This window comes from Saccostrea cucullata, unplaced genomic scaffold, assembly GCF_032062105.1.
Source record: "Saccostrea cucullata isolate Sc308-1 unplaced genomic scaffold, CSIRO_AGI_Scuc_v1 ctg7455, whole genome shotgun sequence".
Classification (NCBI taxonomy): Eukaryota; Metazoa; Mollusca; class Bivalvia; order Ostreida; family Ostreidae; genus Saccostrea; species Saccostrea cuccullata.
In genome coordinates, this window is record NW_026929652.1 from 5995 (window position 1) to 22727 (window position 16733).

The 16733-nt window shown below is 33.4% G+C and overlaps 1 protein-coding gene and 1 long non-coding RNA gene across 2 annotated transcripts; both read left to right on the forward strand.

Annotated features, from left to right (window-relative positions):
- On the forward strand, positions 1–8418 carry LOC134281612 (zinc finger protein 329-like). Its single transcript, XM_062764049.1, has 6 exons — positions 1–1666; positions 2889–3031; positions 3438–3589; positions 5010–5117; positions 5327–5453; positions 7787–8418. Exons 1-6 carry the CDS (start codon positions 137–139, stop codon positions 7977–7979), a joined length of 2253 nt encoding a protein of 750 aa, XP_062620033.1. The 5' UTR covers positions 1–136; the 3' UTR covers positions 7980–8418.
- A 1398-nt stretch (positions 8419–9816) lies between these two features.
- Positions 9817–11754, forward strand: LOC134281611 (uncharacterized). The gene is made up of 4 exons (XR_009995129.1): positions 9817–9886; positions 10265–10336; positions 10678–10749; positions 11590–11754. It is a non-coding gene; the product is annotated as an uncharacterized LOC134281611 (long non-coding RNA).
- The last annotated feature ends 4979 nt before the right edge of the window (positions 11755–16733 follow it).

The window sequence follows — 16733 nt, forward strand, 5'->3', positions numbered from 1 at the left end:
TCAAGCAGGACGTGGAAGGTTTGAGTGAGGTTATTCTGAGTCAGGTTACTGGTGTGGAGGGCAGGGCAGGGGTGACAAAGAAGAGTATAGTGAGTAAGGTGGTGGAATCAGAGATTCAGAGGACCAGGAGCACCAAATGGAAGAATGGGGAGAGGAAACGGAGGCAGGTGATCCACCGACCGGAAGCAAAGGAGAGATGGATCATTCTTTGAAGGTTAAAACTCAGAAAGACATCACTGGGTTGAGCAGAAACAGTATATTTACAACATCATGTTCTGAAAAGGTTTCACACAGTCAAAGTGGACCTCATAATGAGATTCCTCAGGTTCCATTAATAGAGCCTAATGAGAAAGAAGATTCAAGAGATGAAAAGGAAATGCATGGATTGAGTAAGTCCAGTAGAAATACTGCTGCTGGGTCTGGTCATTCTGAGGCAAAGTTAGTTTTTCAGAAACTAGGAATATCAAACATCCCAAATCCTGGTAAAGAATTCAAAGTCTTTAAACTTATGGCTTCAGATCCATTCAAAGACGCGAAAAGCACCAGCATTGTCTCTCCTGTTCAACACCCTAAGGCTGTAACATCCACTCCAACAAAAGGTGTCAGAAATAACAGATCTCTCATAAAGCTTTTGTCCACTCCTCCCACTGATTATACCAGCCAACACGCACTACAGACTAGTTTACTTCCTTGTAATAATGTTTTCTCACCATTTGCAAATAGCAATGTTCCAAGTTCCTCTCAAACTGGGCAAAATCCTGACTCAGTGATGAGGGGCTTTGCTTCAGCAACAGGATTATCAACATTAACAAATGATTCTATAAGCACATCACAACAAGAGGAAAACACCGATTCCCAGTTTAGTGAGGAGGGACCAGACATTTCCATTGTTAAAAGTGAACAAATGGAGGAATCTGTTAATGATTCAGAATGTGTGGATGATGTTCCACAAACCCCAGACCCTGAAAGGGAACCAATCATTACCAATATTAAGAGTGAACCGATGGACGACTATTCCTATAATATTCCACCTACACAAGTTACCAATAGTGACCATGCTGTAGAGGGTCAAAAGTCCATTATAAAGAGTGAGCCCATGGACAGTATATTTGATGTTCCACAAACACAAGATAATGATATTGACAGTACCATAGAGGGTCAAAACCCTTTTATCAAGAACGAGCCTATCGATGATTCTTATAATTTTAGCGCTGGTTATTCAGTAAGTCAAAATGACACTCCTGAAACCATTGAAGAAAGTATACACTTCACAAATTTAAAGAAAGAGACTGGAAAAGATTCATCTAATTTTACACAAAATCAGTATGATTTTCCTCATTCCGGAGTCACCGCCGAAGGTTACGGAAACTTTACCACTGTTAAAACTGAACCAGGGGAGGAGTCATCTGACTTAAGTTCTTGTTATTCAGAGAACCAAAATGTTCTGCATTCTCAAGTCACAGAAGAGAAGCAGAATCTGGCTATTGTTAATGCTGTTAGTGCTGCACTAGAGAATTCAGGAATTCCTCCAGAAATCTTGTACGGAGAGAACGAGACAGAACAAACCTTACCAACAGAGAAAAGGACTGGTTCAGATACAGGACAGTTTTGGCTCTACAACTGTAAAACCTGTGGAAAGAAATTCAAACATGCTGGAACATTAATGGTGAGTGAAATATTCCCTTAAGGTTCTCTGACCCCAAGGTAATAAAGGTAATTCCCACTGTGGGAACAATGACTCTCATTCAGTTTCAATAATATTTCCACACTCAATATTTTTCAATTCATGGTTAGATTAGCCTGAAGTGGTTCAAAATATCTCTTTGTATGATTGATAATCCTTTGAGAATAAAGAAAACACAGTGAACATGATGTCCCTAAACAACCCAAAAGCTCCCTAAGTGTGTTGCTAGCTATAAGATACACTGGAACATGAACTGAAATCTTTAATTTTACCCCTGACAGGTACACAAGTGAGCACACAACCTGGAGAAGAAGCAGTTTCAGTGTTTTATCTGTTATTTTACTGTTGACAGGTACATGAGCAAGAGCACAACCTTGTGAAGAAACAGTATCAGTGTTTTATCCTTTATTTTACCCCTGACAGGTACATGAGCGAGCGCACAACCTGGAGAAGAAGCAGTATCAGTGTTTTATCTGTTATTTTACTTCTGACAGGTACACGAGCGAGCACACAACCTAGAGAAGAAACAGTATCATTGTTTTATCTGTTATTTTACTTCTGACAGGTACACGAGCAAGCACACAACCTAGAGAAGAAACAGTATCATTGTTTTATCTGTTATTTTACTTCTGACAGGTACATGATCGAGTGCACAACCTGGAGAAGAAGCAGTTTCAGTGTTTTATCTGTTATTTTACTCCTGACAGGTACACGAGCGAGCGCACAACCTGGAGAAGAAGCAGTTTCAGTGTTTTATCTGTTATTTTACTCCTGACAGGTACACGAGCGAGCGCACAACCTGGAGAAGAAGCAGTATCAGAGTGTTATCTGTTATGTTACTTCTGACAGGTACACGAGCGAGCACACAACCTAGAGAAGAAACAGTATCAGTGTTTTATCTGTTATTTTACCCCTGACAGGTACATGAGCGAGCCCACAACCTGGAGAAGAAGCAGTATCAGTGTTTTATCTGTTATTTTACTTCTGACAGGTACACGAGCGAGCACACAACCTGTAGAAGAAGCAGTATCAGTGTTTTATCTGTTAATTTACTCCTGACAGGTACATGAGCGAACACACAACCTAGAGAAGAAACAGTATCATTGTTTTATCTGTTATTTTACTTCTGACAGGTACATGATCGAGTGCACAACCTGGAGAAGAAGCAGTTTCAGTGTTTTATCTGTTATTTTACTCCTGACAGGTACACGAGCGAGCGCACAACCTGGAGAAGAAGCAGTATCAGTGTTTTATATGTGGGAGGATCTGTACAGCAGCAAGCTACCTTAAAGTTCATCTCAGGACCCACAAAGAGGAGCCCTCAGACACCACAAAGAGAAAGATTCAGTAAGTACATTCTAATATAAATTAATAGAAGGTAAGGAGAAGATTTTATCAGTTAAACTCATGCTGCTTCAACAAGAGAATGTGACATCGAACAATTGGATGGGGTTAACTCTTGATTTAGGCCATCTTTAAAAAATTGTTTGTTTGCCCTCTCTTGGCTAAAAATGTCAGTCTCAAAAATTTTAACCTCCAGGAATGATATATTTATCTATTTTTTTCCCTTTGAATCTTGCATTGTCAACAACTTTCCCACAGCACCTACTTACTGATCTCATTTTTTTTTTTTACTTTGAGTCATGGGAAAGCAAACACAGAATATTTTGAGAATGGCCTTACTTTTAACATGTTTAAATAAAATGTATAAAATAAAACACTTAAACTTAAGGTTGAGATATTTTAATTCCAGATGTTTTAAATGTGATGAACAATTCCTCCACGAAAAGAACTTCCAGACTCACATGAGGATGCACTTTCAGAAGGGGCTGACTTACTGTATCAAGTGTGGGAAAGGATTCTACCGCAAAAACCAGCTAGACAAACACATGGAGAATCACACAGGTAAATATAGTCACTAGACAAACACATGGAGAATCACACAGGTAAATATAGTCACTAGACAAACACATGGAGAATCACACAGGTAAATATAGTCACCCGCTAGAAAAACACTTGGAGAATCACACAGGTAAATATAGTCACTAGACAAACACATGGAGAATCACACAGGTAAATATAGTCACTAGACAAACACATGGAGAATCACACAGGTAAATATAGTCACTAGACAAACACATGGAGAATCACACAGGTAAATATAGTCACCCGCTAGAAAAACACTTGGAGAGTCACACAGGTAAATATAGTCACTAGCTAGACAAACACATGGAGAATCACACAGGTAAATATAGTCACTAGATAAACACTTGGAGAGTCGTACAGGTAAATATAGTCACTAGACAAACACATGGAAAATCACACCAGTAAATATGGTCACTAGACAAACACATGGAGAATCACACAGGTAAATATAGTCACTAGACAAACACATGGAGAATCACACAGGTAAATATAGTCACCCGCTAGACAAACACTTGGAGAGTCACACAGGTAAATAAAGTCACTAGACAAACACATGGAGAATCACACAGGTAAATATAGTCACTAGACAAACACATGGAGAATCACACAGGTAAATATAGTCACTAGACAAACACATGGAGAATCACACAGGTAAATATAGTCACCCGCTAGACAAACACTTGGAGAGTCACACAGGTAAATATAGTCACTAGACAAACACATGAAGGATCACACTGGTAAATATAGTCACTAGACATCTGGAGAATCACACAGGTAAATATAGTCACAAGACAAACACCTGGAGAATCACACAGGTAAATATAGTCACTAGACAAACACATGGAGAAACACTCTGTAAATATAGTCACTAGACAAACACATGGAGAATCACACTGGTAAATATAGTCACTAGACAAACACATGGAGAATCACACCGGTAAATATAGTCACCAGCTAGACACATGAAGAATCACACTGGTAAATATAGTCACTAGACAAACACCTGGAGAATCACACGGGTAAATATAGTCACAAGACAAACACATGGAGAATCACACAGGTAAATATAGTCACTAGACAAACACATGGAGAATCACACAGGTAAATATAGTCACTCGCTAGACAAACACATGGAGGATCACACCGATTTTGTTTGAAGAATAAAGTACAGTAAAACTTGGTTATAATAAAGTGACTGGGACTTATGAAATTACTTCACTATAATCATTATTTGTTATATCAGTATAAGGAATTGGATAAATAAGCAGGGGATGCAAGATAACTTGGCAATATTCCTGAATTCCTAATATTTGTGATATTTTTTTTTCTCATTGACAGAAAGGGTGTTTCTCTGCAAAAACTCAGCCAATGAATAACAAGTTTTTTTTCTGATTGACAGATAAGTACCCATGTAAACATTGTGGTAGAGAATTCTCCAGCCAGGCAGGAAGGACTATCCATCTCAAGAGTCACAACAAAGAAAAACAAACCAGTAAACACCCAACAGGTATTATCAAATTTTGTTCTGTGTCTTCATGAAAATCTTCACCCCTTTTGCCCTCATTGCTAGAGGCCTAATTTAAAATGGCCAGGGGCAATTTTCAAACACTGTATAATCCTTTTAACAAAACTGTGTGTGGTTGGAATTAAAGCAGGGCAAAAATGTTTGCTTGGGTAAAAGGGCAAATAGATAACGAGCTTTCGTTTGATTGACAGATAAGTTTCCCTGCGAGCAGTGTGGCAAACAATTCTCCTCAGCAGCAAGCAGGGCCCTTCATCTTACCATTCATAACAGGGACAAAGAAACCATTAACTGCCCTATATGTGACAGAGTTTTTGAAAAGTAAGATCAACAAACAAACCATTAACTGCCTTATATGTCACAGAGTTTTTAAAAAGTAAGGTAGACAAACGAACCATTAAATGCCCAATATGTCACAGAGTTTTTTGTCCTCCGCTTAAAAAGTGGGGGATATTAATTTGGGTTTGTCCGTCCGTCTTTGTATCTGTCTGTAACGCTTTCGTTTCCACACGATATCTCAAGAAACCTTTAAGCTTTTGCAATGAAATTTTGCATAGCAACTCCCTATGGAATAAAGAAGAACCCTGTTGATTTTGAGGTCAAAAGGTCAAAGGTCAAGGTCATAAATAAGCAAATTCTGTCTGTTATAACTCTTTCGTTTCCACACGATATCTCTAGAACCATTTGAGCTATTGCAATGAAATTTTAGAATAACAACTTCCTGTGGCCTAATGAAGACCCCTATTGATTTTGAGGTCAAAAAGTCAAAGTTCAAGGTCGTAAATTTATAAATTCTATCTGTTTGTAATACTATCATTTCCAGGCGATATTTCAAGAAGATTTTAAGCTTTTGCAATGTAATTTCATACCAAAACTCCCTAGGACCTCTGTCACCCCACTCAAAGTGCCCCGCCCCGTTTGTTTTATTAGTATTTATAGTACCGTATAAGTGGAAATTTTAGCAAGACGCAAATTTAGCGATTTCTCCTTAAAAAATGGTAATTTATTTTTAGCGAGAGGTAATTTTAGCTATTTTAAAATGCTTACTAAAGAAGCTATTACAAATAAAATGCATTTAATTTTTAGCGATATTTAATTTTAGCAATCTCAGGACCCTCGCGAATAATGCCAAAATTAAATTCTCGCTAAAAATTCTACTTATACGGTATTACATGTTACTATTTTTAGCACAGGGGCATGAGTTATTGCGTATAAAAGAGGTTTTCGGCGGACTTTATGTTCTTATTACATTTATTAGAACTGTTTAATAAAGGCTAAATAAATCAAACACCATAGATTGTGTAAAATTTTGACAATACCGAACATTGATATATACATGTATGTGACTTCACTTCTGCTTATACTTGACTTCTTGTAAAGCGATTCCATGGTATAGTGGTATGTTTCTCGCTTCCCATGTGAGAGGTCCCGAATTCAAGTCCCGGACGGACCACTTTTTTTAGAAATACTTTTTTTTAAACTAAATTATAGTATTCAGCATGCAAAATGAAAAATTTACGAGGTCTGGCTTGTACAAACTCATAAAATCATCATTACAGTTTGATAAATATTCCATGTAAAAAGAATCTTCTATAGACATAATAAAGAATAAGCAATTAAATCTTTATATCCATAATTATATATTTTATTTGCTTCAGTATACATGCATGTATACATTTAATAATTCTACAAATCCAGTGAGGGGGATCCGACTCTCCCCCCCCCCTTCCCCCCGAACTGCGCATGTTTGAGTTGGCTCGCGTAGCGAGCTACTACCTGTTGACATAGTGGTTTCAGAGCTGTAAAATTTTTCACGCATTCACCAACGTGATCCATACGCCAAATATGATAGTTCAAGCAAAAAATGCTCTTGTTTGAGTGATTGTATAAACTTAGGAGGTAAAAACTGCATAAAATATCAGACTGTTACATTATTTATGTCTTCATGCTTTTACAGAAATTTTTGTTAAAATATCTGTAAGATGTACAATTACTGCGTATGAATATATATTCAAGCATGTTAGGCGGATCTAATCTTCTCATCTGAAGTTTATTTATAATTGACCTAGAATACCCCCTAACACAAACACCTGCTGCTCTCATTAATTGCAGCTAATGTGCTTGAAAAATCTAATTTTTGAATCCAGATTTGCTGTGGGAATCTTTTAACTAATTACTCCATAACACTGACCACTGCAGCTAGTGTGCTTAAATAATACATTATGGAATCCAAGGTTTGCAGTGCTGCTTATCACAATAATATGTACGGAAGCCCATTAGTGCCAACCTGTACATACAAAGGAAAAGCAATATATAGTAATACACTTTATTTTTTAACCGAACATGGAGACATATAATATTCAATCTCTTAAGATGCGAAATAAACTGAATGTAAGGTATGGTGTCCAGATGTATGAAAAAGCTCAATTAACTCGAGCGAGTCAACTCGCAGGCCCTTCAGGCCTTTGATTTACTTTTTCCTTAAGCGGGGGACACAAATTCTCTGAATTAGCTTGTAAAAAGTAAGGATGACAAAGGAACCATTAATTGCCTTATATGTCACAGAGTTTTTAAAATTAGAAAAAAAATATATAAAAAGTTTTAGCTAGTGCGCATTTCATTTTGACCAGTAATAGTATTATCTTTCTTCACAGAAATTTAGTTAAATATGAGAGCCACTTGAGGGAACATGAGTTAGCTACCCTGTTTATATGCCCCGTCTGTGGCCATGGATTTAGTACTAAAGGGGAGCTAACTTATCATCAGAAAAAACATCTCCAGAAGACAGAGGGGGCCAGTTCACATGTACTTAATGCTGTCCGGGGCCTGGTCAGTCACAGACAGTGAAGTGAGTTGAGAGAGAAAAAAAGGAAAACAGTCAGTAAGGCCATCTTTGAAATAATGTTTGCCTGCCCTCTCCTGACTCAGGATGAAGTGAAGGCATTCAACAAGGACAAAAACTGACAATGAACATCATCTTGAAATGAATTCATCAGGATTTCACCCTCCCAGCCTCCGATTCCAGTGACAGAACCCAAAAGTTTTTGGATCAACAAAGAGACACAGACAAAGGCTCGTTGATTCATTGACTTGACTGGTAAAGAAAAGAAACTGTTGTGATTGACACTGTGAAAAGAAGTAGGTCTAAGCACTATTGAAGCTTAGAGTGAAAAAAAATGAAAGTACACCAAAAGATGCATAAAGTGAAAGTACAAGGGAAAGAAAAGGATTTGGGAAAAAATGAGCATGTTGACATTTTGACATGCTTTGTTTTTAAAAGGAATGATAAAAATTATTTATTTGTTATTTATAAAAATAAATTAGATGTATTTGAATGTAATTTTATATGTACATAACAGTTAAAAGAGAAAAAAATATGTAATTTTAATGTAATCCCTTTAAACAAAAAGTATAGTACATCTAACAATTTGAAATAACGAAATTCACACAACCTGCAGGTCAAAAAGTATAGCGAAATTCTGATTGGCTGAGAGAAATCACGTGATCAGTTCTGATTGGTTGAGGGGATATAGGTGGGTCAAGGGAGTGCAGGTTTGGGGGGGTCTGGGGGGATAGGGGGGTCAGGGACTCAGTACAGTCCCCCTGGGGTAGGGATAGGGGGGTCAACTGAGTGCAGTCCTAACCCTAACTAACCCTAACCCCCCTAGCCCTAATTACCCCTAACCCTAACTAACCCTAACGCCCTAGCCCTAACTAACCCTACCCCCCCCAGCCCTAACTAACCCTAACCCTAACCCCCTAGCCCTAACTAACCCTATCCCCCTTAGCCCCCTCTAACCCTAACCCCTTTGAACCCTAACCTATCCTATGCCCTAAATACGGGGCGTGTTTACACTGTGTTTACATTATACACTATACGTTGGTACTACGTTTTGTTTATGCTAACTATACAGGTAAAATACTTTGGGGCCGTGTGCAAAACATTTCAAGAATGTGATTATGACGTCACGCATTCATTCACAGTCTAAAGCTCAGCCTAGCCTAAACCAGTTCAAACTGGATTTTTTTTTACTGAAAACAATAACAAATAACACACACACAAGACAGATTATAACAAGAATCAATACGTTTTACCTGCGTTTTTATACCTGTTTGCATCCTCTATAAAGTGCCGTGTGCAAAACATTAGGGGTCGTGTGCAAAAGAAATATACCTTTTACCTGTGTTTTCTTATATACCTGTTTGCATCATCTGTAAAGTGCCGTGTGCAAAAAGTACGATAAACTTACCTATGCATTGTGACGTCATTCACTGTATAAATACAATGTGATTATGACGTCACACTTTTTCATTTACAGTCTAGACAGCCTAGTCTAGCCAGCCTAACCGGTTTGAACTGAATTTTTTACTGAAAGACAATAACAAATAACACACAATACAAAAAACATGTGTGTGTTACACTGTATGTCTGTCAAGTTATAACACCAGGTCACTTTTTTAAAAAACTTAGAATTTCTTTTTAAATTTTTTAAACTTTTTTTTTAAAAAACTTATAAATTTTTTTTTTTAACTTTTTTAAAATAACTTTAATTTTTTTTCTTATTAATTTTTTTTTTGGTAAACTCCCCTTATAGTTTTTAAGAAATAAAATTTAAAAAAAATCATGTAATACTACATCAGTGTTATGTTATTGTATGACTTCATCTTTTATACAGTCGGGTTCGGGGTTTCGGGCGGCCATGGCGAATTTCGGCAGGATTTTACCCCAGTGAAAAAGGCTTGTAATCCACAGTGTAGGTCGTTTAAAGTTGTTTCACATTGTTTATGATTGTGATTATGTTATCGCTCACCTATATGTTTAATGTCAGCTATGCTAAATAATCCATTTCTGTGTAATTTGAGAGAATGTTTTGACATGTGGTTAAAGTATGGCGTGCTATTCATGTTATCATTTAAAGTCGATCCTAAATAAATCTGTCTTAAAAAATACATTTTACGAATGACATTTAATATGATTGATTAGAGTATAGGTATCCATATATAAGAGATATTATTTTGCATTACATTTAAACATGTTTTTCTGTCCTGTTTGTCTGTCAATTGTTGCTTTACTTCCTTTGTAAAATGAGGTTAAATTGAGTATCACTGAATATTGTATGCTTTTTTTTCAGGATCAGCTAAGATGTTGTTTCACTGGATTATTTAATGGATAGACTTATTGGGCATATAATTGGATAATTCTGGTAAGTTTGTCTTTGTTTTGTTTACATTTCCTATGAAGGTCATCTTTGCATTTAATCATAATTATGTAAAGTTCTATTTTGAATGTCAATACTGTATTTATCCTCATTTCATGTGATTTACAGTTGTATAACCTGCATGTAACTCAGAGTGCATTTAATATTTCTATGATGGGTCATTCTATGATATTGAATTTAAATCAGAAAAATGTTCTCTAAATTTTGGTAAAATACATGGTATCTTTTACATTTCTGTCCCCTTTATCTGTAAATTATTGCTTTACTTACATTGTAAAATGAGGTTAATTGTGTATCACTGAATTTTATGATTTTTTTTTTTTCAGGATCAGCTGAGATGTTATTTCACTGGATTATTTAATTGATAGACTTATTGGGCATATATTTGGATATCTCTGGTAAGTTTGTCTTGTTTTTTAATTGTTTACATTTCCTATGAAGGTCATCTTTGCATTTAAGCATGATTATATGGTTAATTTAATTACTGTGTAATACTTATGTGATCTGTTGTCTCTAACTTACATTCATATAAGCACACCCTTATTTAACCTAAAATATATTAACACATGATTAAGGGATCTTCAGAATATTAATAAGTCCTTTTGTATAAATGATGATATAATTTCATAATTCATTATGTATGTTACCCATGGCCATGGAATTCAGACTTACTAAATGGTGATCAAAGAGATATTAATTAGGAATCTAATTAGAGAAAAGGAGGAATTTACAAAAGATTAATCCTAAGTTATTTACTTTTTGTTTTGATTCTAAATATGTGGGATATATGGCATACATATATTTTCATTTTCACTTTTGTTTCTTAGTAATGAGCTTTTCAAAAAATTAAGGACTACATGTTGTACTGTGATGATGCTAAAAAAAAGGTGTATTTTTCTGTATGCAGTACTGACAGATATTAAACAAAATTGAATCTGCTGTTAATAAAAAATCTTTTAGTGTCTAAATAATTAATTTGATAATCATTTTATTTGTGATATCAATACAGTAATTGTGCTTTTTTTTATTATCTAAAGATAACATGATGAACTTTTCTCATCTGGAGTTAATGTTAAAAACAATTTATTTTGAGATTAAAAACAAACATTTTCATGAACTTTTTTTGAGATTGTAACAAAATTTTGTTCAACTTTTTAAACATGCATGGGCCAGGAAACATGTTTGTTCACACATTTGTACTCTGTCATATTAACAAAATGGTTTTATTTTCTATACAGTCCTCAACCTGGAAGATATGTATTGTTCCTAACCATCTATAATCCATTCTCTATGAAGTTCAAACTGTCTGCTCTTCCTTTGGAAATACACAGTTAGTCAACCAACATAGAAACACACAAACTTGAAGGTAAAGTTTCAATGAGATACAATTGTTATATATATTTATTTATTATTTTATTAGTGTTTTTTTTTTACATATGCATGTTTATAATTTTGAATTAATTGATATGTAAATGATATATTTAAATAAAAAGGGCTTGGTGGTCATGGTCATTTTTTAGACTATATTGATCTCCTTTAAAAGAAGAAGAGCTCCATTTCAATATATATACAAAAATGCATGATCAAATTTTGAAACTAAAATGTATGAAAGTTTTCTTTGCCAAATGTTAGTTAACAGCTGAATATATAGGAAATAGCATATCTATAGAATAAGTTGAAAATATGACTAATTTGTTTGTTCAACCCCCCCCCCCCCTAGCTTCCTTAATATTACATATATTGGTAAAGATAGCAAGTTTTGACTCCAATTGATGAAAGTAATGTGATGAATTCTGAATTTCTCATTTAATATTAACATTATATCAAAGGGAAAGAATAGAAATATATAATGTGGCACATCAATGACCAGAAAAGAAATTTATATGACCCTCTTAACTATGTATAAAGACTGTAACACTTATACAACTGATATGTAAGATAATCTGATTGTGTGGAATTGGCCCCTGGGCCTCTTGTTGGTGTTTCTACTAACCCAAGATCTTCTTATGAATCATGGACTGTTGTAAATTTTTGGTTCTCATGTTTAATAAAAAATATACCATTGGAGTACATGATGTTGAACTTTATTCATAAAAGGTAAAGTTTTTCAATATCATTTCTATGAGTTTTTGTTCTATGTTTTAATAATCTAGTGTTATATGATACATTAAATGCATACTAGGTTGCTTCGGATGCCAAAATCTTACATTTTCTGTCTGTATGAACCTGTTTTTTCAGCTCTTTGAAACAAATACCCTGATGTTCAAAACTTCTTTTGAGGTAAACATGTAGAAGACATCATTTTCTGGTTGATTATCAAAGTGTGTATCACATGTAACTTAACCATAATGGACAATTTAAATATATCTAAGGCTTGCACAACAAATGAAAGTGAAAACTTTTTTTTTTTTTTATTAGAATACATAATTTTGTAATAAACAAATACTGGATGCTGAAGTTACTCATTTTCTAATAAGCCTTAATGTGTCCAAAGTTTTTGGACTTTCCATTAATCCTTGTAATCTTCTCCAATGGTTTTGTGACTAAAATTCATGATGTCTTTACACAACATTTTTTTTCTGACAACTGTTTTCTCTTATTATCTATAAACTTGACTATAATCTTCTCTGGATTAAGGTCTTTCAGGATAATCCAGGCTTGCTTAATTCTTACCCCTCTTTTGGTAATAAATGGTTATATTTCTCATTGGCTTCTTCTTTAATGCAAATCAATGGTCTTTCTATGTAATCTCTGAATTCAACAACATTAGGATCACCCTTCTACCAAAACTTAATTGGCTATATTCTTGTATGAACTTGCATGATGCATCAAGGATGCCATCTTTTTTTTTTTATTTTATTTTAATTACTTTTCTACACTAGTTTGAATTTTTTAAAAGGTCTATTTCAAAGTATCAGACTCTCTCTACACTTTTTGTTGGTTAATTATGTGACTTTGCAAACTGAATTTTACTCATTCCTTTACTCTTTTTTTTTCTGTAAGGCTTTTCAAAAAACCCATGACTACATTAATATGTACTGAAATTAAAAAAAATTTTTTCTGTATGTTACAGATATTAAACAAAATTGTGCTGTTAATAAAAACCCTTTTTTGTCTAAATAATTAGAATTCCATAATCATTTTATTTGTATATAACAGTAATTTTTTTTTTCAACTAAGATAACATTTTTTTCATCTAGTTAATTTAAAAACAATTTTTTTGGATTAAAAACAAACATTTTCATGAAGGGCTTATGTTTGTTCAATTTTTAAACATGATCACTGTATCTGTCTATTCAAAATGGTCTAAAGACTATGGAAGATTAAGCAAAGATCTATAACAGAAGTTCAAATCCTCTTCCTTTGGAAAACACTGAAACATAGAAACACACAAACAGGATGGGGGATTTAACGTTTTGCCAATGAAAAACATAGATAAATATGATTTCCAACCAATTTACACATACGATGTCATAGACTGCTGTGGTTTAAATGAGAAAGACCTTGGATAACAAAGCAGTTTTTCTCTTTTAATATCTGTAAAGATGAGAAAGTAAAATCTTACTGGCAAATGCAAAACCGGACAGGATTGTATCTTTTACTGTCAGACACTGAGTATGGATAAACATGTAGCTATATTATATTTATTATTTTAGATTTTTTTTTTTCAAATCATAATTTTGAAAATATGATTTTGATAGCAAGAGGCTTTAAAATTTTTTTCTATCATTGATCTCCTTTCAAAATCTGATGTGACTTTTATATATACAAAACCAATTCATATTTTTGACTAAAATTATGTATGGGAATTACACATTTAAACCTTATTTAGTTCTTATTTCTATAAACCTTCTAGAAATTATAGTTGGTAACAGATATTCAGTTTGGATTTAATGATATTATTTAATTTTCATTTAAATTGTAATATATTTTGTTTGTGTACAGGATCAAAGTTTAATTTTGAATTGTATAAAATTGTAACTCAATAACTGACCCCCAGATATCTGATTGTGTGGCAAGTAAAATTCCCTAATCTGTGGTTTAATAATATTATGAATATCTTTATCATCTCCTGTTTATAAAAAATATACTGGAGCATGACACTTTATTCATAAAAGGTACTTTCAATATACATATTTTGAATGATAGTGTTATATCTCATTTAAACCCATTAATATGTATGCTTCCAAAATCTTAGATCTGTCTGTATAGTTTTTTCAGCCACTTTGAACACTACATTCAATCTTTTGTAAACATGATAGAGACATCATAGATGATTATCAGAGTGCACATTTAAATGTTAAGGTCAACAAATGAAGCATGAAAATTATATTTTTTTTTATGAACATAATTTTCTTTGAAAATAATCTTAATAACTTAATGTCCTCCAAACTTCCTCCATTAATCTTGTATCTTCTCCAATGGTTTTGTGGGCTAAAACATGTGTCTTTAACAACATTTTTTTCTGACAACTGTTCAATAAACTTATTTCTATAGTCAAAGGTTGTGGTAATCATTTATTCTTAGCACACTCTTGTGGTAATAAAAGTTATATTCCTCATTGGCTTCTTCTGCAACTAACTGACAACATTAGGATCACCCTTCTTTTGACTTAAGTCCTGAATCAATAACTTAAACATTTGTATAATTTTATTTGGTATACCATGTCTACACTTCTATAAAAATTAGTCTCTCTCCAAACTGAATTTTAGGATTGTTACCCATGGTTAATTGGAAATTCAAATGTTATTTATCTTTTTTTTATAAAAAATGCAAGCTTATATTATATAACAATTTTTTTTTTCAATCAACATTCAAGGGTGTTTATATGACTATTACTATGTAATACCTTAGAATTCTGTAAAAATTTTATTATCACTGCGTAGATAAAGACTGGTTGGAATAATTTATGTTTTGAAATAAGGTTTAGGGAAAAAAAGTCAAGAATGTGGATATCATACTAATTACATATAGAATGGTTGTAGGAATACACTTTGTTGTTTAGCACACTTTGTCAAGGTCAAAGCATAAGATTATTGAGATGACTTCTTTGACAATAATTTGTAACTTATCTGTGGTTTAATAATATCTTGAATATCTTTATCCTACCATATTCATCATACTAATTACATACACTTTGTTGTTTAGCACACTTTGTCAAGGTCAAAGCATAAGATTCTTGAGATGACTTCTCACATCATAAGTACACAGATGAAGAATCAATAAGATATTTCTATAGATTTTTTGGATCATTTACTCCTGGGTAAAAGTTAGTTACTAACTGAGATTACTGATTTGAGTCCTGTAATGCAATAACTTAAACATTGTGTGATAACTTATAGACTTTATAAAAATTAGGTGCAAATTCTTAGGAAAGGATTGAAATGTTAATCAAATGTACAATGTTCAAGGGTGTTTATATGACTATTACTATGTAATACCTTAGAATTCTGTAAAAATTTTATTATCACTGCGTAGATAAAGACTGGTTGGAATAATTTATGTTTTGAAATAAGGTTTAGGGAAAAAAGTCAAGAATGTGGATATGACTTTTATTCAAATGGTGCATTACAGCAACTCTGGTGATTTACATACCTTCAGTCATAAATACATGTAGATAGGTATTTGGAAGACTCCTTTAGATTTTGAAATTTTTAATTCAAAAGTATAGAATTTAAGTTTGAAAGATTAAATGGCAGCATATCATTTGCTTGTGAATTAAAAAATAAATCCAAACATATACATCTTTGGATGATAATTGTAGCATTTTATCAATTCCTGGACTTCGGTCTTGATATCATCCTTTAATGTCCTTAAAATTTTAATGACTGTCTTTTAGTTTTAGTTGAATTAGTTTCTTTTCTACATGTGAAAATTACATCATCCAAAGAAGTTCTTCATCTGCATGTTATATGAAGAAGACAATTTTCATTACAGTGAAAGAGATTGTTTTGTTAAACATATTACATTGATGCACAAATATACTTTTAGATTTTTAATAGCTAGGGTTCATATTTCTTAATATGGAATGCTAAGTACTGTTGATTTCAATTTTTTGTGAACAAAAACATACTAGTAGAAAAAAAAATGTACATGATGTGTTAGAAAAGCATGTGTAAACCTGATGACTTTATATTTGCTGATTAATTCAATTATGAGTTTCATCTTTGTTTGTTTCATATTTTCAATGTAAACATTTCTAAGTAGGGCACACATCAGAAACTCTTAAAATTCTGACTATCAGGGTTTAACACAACAATTCCAAATGATTTTTGGACGCTTTTTATGTATCGAAAAAAAAAAGACAAAACAGAATGTTTCTTAACAGATGTTCCAATGGAAAACAACCACAAAGAAATGATTTGATATGTTCTTTATGTGA